This window comes from Sinocyclocheilus grahami, unplaced genomic scaffold (assembly GCF_001515645.1).
Source record: "Sinocyclocheilus grahami isolate Dianchi unplaced genomic scaffold, SAMN03320097.WGS_v1.1 scaffold557.1, whole genome shotgun sequence".
Classification (NCBI taxonomy): domain Eukaryota; kingdom Metazoa; phylum Chordata; class Actinopteri; order Cypriniformes; family Cyprinidae; genus Sinocyclocheilus; species Sinocyclocheilus grahami.
Genome location: NW_015505736.1, coordinates 107,026 through 113,025, shown reverse-complemented (window position 1 = coordinate 113,025; position 6,000 = coordinate 107,026). Strand labels below are relative to the sequence as shown.

The following is a 6,000-nucleotide window of genomic DNA, read 5'->3' as shown; positions in this document are numbered from 1 at the left end:
TTTGTGATATCACAAATACCGACGAATGTTACGAGACCTGGTTGAGCTGCAGTAGAGAAGGCAACGAGTGTTATCACTATGTTGGAGACAAGCTAGCTTTCCCAAGGCAGACGAACTTAGCTCAAATAGATTTGATTTTGATGCAATATTTACACTGAAGCTCGCAGGCGGCTATGGTAAGGGGCATGACATTTCCCGACCAGGCGCCGAGTGCTGCCAATCACAACACACACTGGCCCAGCTAACCAATCACAACACACACTGGCCCAGCTAACCAATCACAGCACATTTCGTATTTCAGAAGGCGGGCCTTCATTTGATACAGGAACTATTCGAGCCATTCATGCCAGACTGGGGAGAGAGGTGTTGTAATAATGTAAAATATGTGAAAAATAATGTGTTTTTCGAACAACCTAGTATGAGAGCCTGTTCTAGTACACCCCCAAAACAAGATTAAGACTTTGTAAAAGAGCATAATAGGACCCCTTTAAATGAAGAAGTCATCCACAAGAACAAATGCTGGATTACGGGTTGTTTGGATGCGGGGCTGGATCCTGCCAAGACCTGTGAGCAACCGCTGCCGTTAGCGGTAATGAGCGTGCTGGGTACGTGTTAAGTGGGGGTCTTCTCTATTATACAAAGGGAATATAAAAGACCCAAAAAAACAATAATGTCATTCTAAAGAATCCCAAAGAACACATAAAAAAATATTTTGTGAAAAGGTGTTTTTACATGAAAACCAACAAATGCGACGTCAGTTCTAAAACTGTTATTTCATTTCAGTTTCATTAAGACATACACTTTTTGAGGATAAATATCTAAAAAAAAAAAAAATGCCTAAAAGAAACTACGTTATCATATGCAAATTACAAGTGACTAGTTCTGGTTGATAAACTAGGTACTAACCCTGAACCTACTCCTTAAACACGAGACACACTAAGCTGATGGTCGGCCGTCGGCCAACGTCTGTTGGGATAGTTTGTTTGGTGTGTTCCACTCATCGAGCTCACGTCGGCAGCAGTTTGCCAGATTCAACATGTTGAATCAGCGTCGGGGGCCATCAGGTGAGTGAGAACTCTGATTGGATGTTCAGTTAAGTGAAGGAGTCAGTGCCCGAGAATTAAAGCGACAGTAATGAAAACGGGCAAGTAATTGAAGGTGGCACAGACAGAAGGCTGTTCTAATGTTACATGATCTTTCCCAATCATTAGATTATGCAAATATTTTCATAACACGAGCCACTCAAAATGAAGAACGTTATCAACATAACTGATATTCAAAATACGTTTACATTTCGTACATCTGCATATATCTCGTATATCTTTATACAATATACTGATACAGCTGCTGATACAGACAAGCTAATTCCTCTCACGCAAGCACAGAACGCACGTGTTAGTTTGCAGTCGGCTGTAGTCCGTGCGGTGTGTTCAAGCACAGCTTTTTGATCCAGACTCTGCCAACACGAGGCGAAAACACCATCAGCTTTTGTTGCCACTAGTTCTTTGAAGTCGGCTTAGTGTGTCCCAGCCTTTAACCTAACCTTAGGCCATATAGATACCGTATATTACCCAGTACTTTCTTAGGTACATACACGGTAAGTAAATGTAAGTGCACATACTGTAAAATAAAGTGCAACCAAAAAATATTAGATTAAAAATACCAGAACATTTTCTTTAAGAACACATAAAAATCCTGACACTCAAGGCTGAGCTGATTTGTTCAAAAATTCATTAAACTCCTGTTCATTAAAAAATGACAAGGCAAAAGTTGAAAGACTCTAACAAGATCAGCAACTATTTTTTACTGCTGAGCAGCACACTAGAAGCCCTGAAATAGACCTATAAATTTATCTTGAGCAGAAAGGAAAAAGAAGGATCTTGCTGTCTTGGTTCAGTGAACTTGGGATTTGCTCAATCAGGTGACAGTCACAGAACTCTCACTTCACAATCAAACCACATTCACACTCATCTCTAGGAGTACATTTGTACCATTTTGCATTGCTGAGATATATTCCACAGATGAAGTATAAAGATATGCTTTGTAACACCTTTCCAGTGAACCCTGTCTATGTAAACAAGTCGCAGATGCTCCGGGGGGGGGAGTCGGAGAGAGATAGAGAGCGAATGACATCACTTGCCGCTTCTACACCAACTGTCGTGAAAGTTTGGACCATCATCCGCCCCCGAGCGATAAGCGCCCACTCCCATTTTCAGGCAAGAAGAGCCAGACAGAAAATATGTGAAAGAGTCAGGGATCCAGTAAGTGATAATTTAAAGCTAACAGACTTCAGCCCAGAGAAACACCCCAAAAAACGCCAAAACAGAGAGAACCGAATCAGTGTACAGTATTTTTTGAGATGTTTAAGATTATTGTATAAATATTTTCTTTCTTACTGTTTAATTAATGAAAAGCAGGTCATTTAAACAACTTATTATGATGTGCATCATATCATGAGGAAGTTGGCAATACATAGCCCTAGAGAGCAGGAAGTGTAATAAGATCTACATAATAATGTCTATGATTCTGCATTTTCCACCGGTGTGAAAAGTTTCAAGTTTTAATTAGAAACAAATTAAAAACACATTTCTGTGTATGCAAAAATAAGCCTGGTGGTTCCCAAAAGACTTATAATTTAAAGCTAACAGACTTCAGCCCAGAGAAACACCCCAAAAAATGCCAAAACAGAGAGAACCGAATCAGTGTACAGTATTTTTTGAGATGTTTAAGATTATTGTATAAATATTTTCTTTCTTACTGTTTAATTAATGATAAGCAGGTCATTTAAACAACTTATTATGATGTGCATCATATCATGAGGAAGTTGGCAATACATAGCCCTAGAGAGCAGGAAGTGTAATAAGATCTACATAATAATGTCTATGATTCTGCATTTTCCACCGGTGTGAAAAGTTTCAAGTCCTGGGAGCAAAAAATAAATACGTCCATCACATATCATGTTAATTAGAAACAAATTAAAAACACATTTCTGTGTATACAAAAATAAGCCTGGTGGTTCCCAAAAGACTTGTTTTAAATGTATTGTATAAAAACAATGTATATTAATATTTTAAGTAACATGAAAGCTGTCTGATGTGTAAATGAGAATGACAGCAGAAACTCACAGTGCTAAGCTTGCTTGAGGTAATGATGATGCGTCGCTCATGCAGCATGCTGGCATAGAGGTGCAACATGTTGTTCACATCCACTGCTACAAAGTACTCTGTTAGATTTCTCTAGAAGGAAAAAATATGGTTGATTTAGCGAAATTATGGTATTTACACAAGTCACGCTTAAAAATGTTTGAACGCCATTGCATTCAATATTTTATTAAATTTCATTATATATTTTGTTTCATGTTTTGTTTAATTTTTTCATGTTTTTTTATGTTTTGATATTTTGTTTCATGTTTATGTTTTTTTATATTTTGTTTGATATTTTGTTTTGCTACATGTTTTATCTTATGGTTCAATGTTTTGTTTTATAATTTGTATTGTTGCATGTTTTTAATGATTTGTTTTGTTTTGTTTAATGTATTGTTTTAATGTTCTGTTTGTATGCTGTATGTTTCTTAATCTTTTGTTTTATATTTTGTTTTGCTTCATGTTTTATGCTTTTAATGTTTTATTTAATATTTTGTATTGTTTCATGTTTTTAATGTTTTGTTTTAGATTTTGTTTTGTTTCATGCTTTGTTTTACTAATAGTCACTTGATCTGATATGTAGTGCAATGACACTCATACATTAAGTGTGGCTTAAATTTGGGCCCTCTGTATTTGTGACTGGGTTTAACATACTCACACTTTCAGGTATGGTGGGGAGTCCATTAATATCAGGAGCTATGAAGTATGAATGCTGCAGAAAACAGACAAGAAAATATGAAGATAAGGTCACCATTACACAACCTTCCAGAATTTAGTGTTTATAGAACCTCCAACATACTGTCTTGTTCAACAACCAATAAATAAACTGTGATCGGCCTGAACTATGTCTGCGCTTGTTAACATCATACATACAGATAACAGATACGGATACATGAAGTCAACAAACGCCGATCCCCTGTGGACACTACCGGCGGAGGCTCCCTGCATCGGAGAGAATCTCTTTATTAAGGTACAAAAGCCAACTGCTCTGTTCTGACAGTATCAGAGGGGTCTGCCAGGCTTACATTTGAACAGGCGAGCAAGTTTAATGTCTGGATCAAAGAGGCTCCGAAGCAAAGATCCCACGCTGCCTGCTAACTTTAGCACTTTTGTTTGCCTGTGTGGCGCGCTCTGCTTTTTCCCAAGGCTGGGTTGCGATTCGTCATGCGTAAAGAGTATCCATCTGTTGCTCCACGCATAGGTTCAACTTTTGCTGCCTTTGCGTATGTTACACAAAAGTGTGACTAGCATCCTTTAATACTCAAAGATGCTTTCAAATATTCATCTTGGATGCCGTGATCACACGACTCCAGCAATCAAACCAAGGGCTGTGCAATGTCAGAAACAATTTATCTGCACTCTATGTGTGTCCAGAGTGCTTTTGCTATAATCATACAAATATAAACAGTTTGAAGATATCAATAAAGCAGATTGACCAAGTTCTCTTCTTCATGTGCTGACATGTGTTTATTTTCCCATACCGAGCAGCTGATTGCCCTCCGTGTCGTGGACTGCAGTTCCAGCTGGCGGTGGCCAGCACTTTGCAGCAGTGTTTATAAAAATCACACATTATCAGAGTGCCTGTTATCACCGCGCTCTGTCTGCTGCTCCCTGTAGTGTGATCAGAATCCCAGACCCTACACCCAACACCACTCTAACCAACACACACACCACACCCACCCACACACACACATCCGATTTAAACATTACTGCCCACACAGCGTTGATGGAAACCTCTCCTATCACCAAGACCCTCTTCCCAAATTCCAATAGCGAACAAACATTTCATGTTGCCAATCATTTTAACTTCAGAGAAGTTAAAGCAGAACATGACGGTGATTAGTGAACCCACCACCTGCTGGGAGACGGTACAGACAATTCCAAGAAACCCCTTCGGATGACCTGATGAGCTTTTAGATTACAAGCTAAGGGCAAATTGTTGATAACTAATCCGGAGTAACAGCAAGCTTTATAACTAGTGATGTCAAGTTCATTAGAGTCAACTTACTTTAATGTAGCTTGAAAAATAAATATGTTTTAGATTTATTCAATATATGCTTTTTACGTGAATATAAAACATATAACATTTTAACTATATATCAATAACTAGTTTTATAAAAAAAGAGTTTTTTTAATGTTTAATTATATTAATTAATTTATGTTAATATATAACTATATGACATCTAGTGAATGTAAAGAACAAAAATATAAAAAATAGGAATATTGTAAAAAATTCCAATAAGAACATTATAGAATTATAGTCAGAACATGATATTAAAGAGTGATATTAAAATATTACAGCTTGAAAAAAAAAAACACTGGATGATGTTTTAATGCAATGTTCTTGAGCAGATATTCAAGGGTGCAGTGTTTATTTTTTTTATCCATATTTAAATAAAAAGATAAATGTAGGCTAATGGGCAGAGCATCAAGGAGATTTCTTGAGCATAATTGCCTTTTGCTTTTAATTCAAAAACACTTTTGATATTTGAAAAGAGAATACAGCAGTGTGGAAGAGCATGAATCATTTAGCAAGTTTGATTGTTTTCCAGAAAAGAAAAAAAAACTGACAACAAGACCCAGGATGGGTTTTTGCCATAATTTTAAAAAAGAATAGAGCTGGTTTATTTGGCAAAATTGGAGAGCTGTCTCCCATGTGATTAGGGCAGCGGCTCCAAATTTCAGAAGTGCCCCGTTCTCTCTCTCTCTTTTCAACCCTCTCCCTTCAGCACACTCACTCTCCACTCACCGACTGTCTGCTTCCTGGATCCTGCACTACTTGCCCATTGGCAAAATGTAAGTGGTTGCTCTTGCAAAAATGAAGGAAAGAATATAGATGGATTAGATGGAGCGATCA

The 6,000-nt window shown here is 37.5% G+C and overlaps 1 protein-coding gene across 1 annotated transcript in view; it reads right to left on the bottom strand.

The window, feature by feature from the left end:
• The window catches only part of LOC107556170 (DENN domain-containing protein 1A-like), a 65,980-nt gene that overhangs the window by 45,082 nt on the left and 14,898 nt on the right, over window positions 1-6,000 (bottom strand). The window contains exons 6-8 of the mRNA XM_016239219.1: window positions 5,893-5,952; window positions 3,802-3,855; window positions 3,126-3,236 (exon numbers count right to left, since the gene is read on the bottom strand). Of these exons, the coding sequence (XP_016094705.1) occupies window positions 3,126-3,236; window positions 3,802-3,855; window positions 5,893-5,952 (225 nt within the window). The remainder of the gene's footprint in view (window positions 1-3,125; window positions 3,237-3,801; window positions 3,856-5,892; window positions 5,953-6,000) is intronic.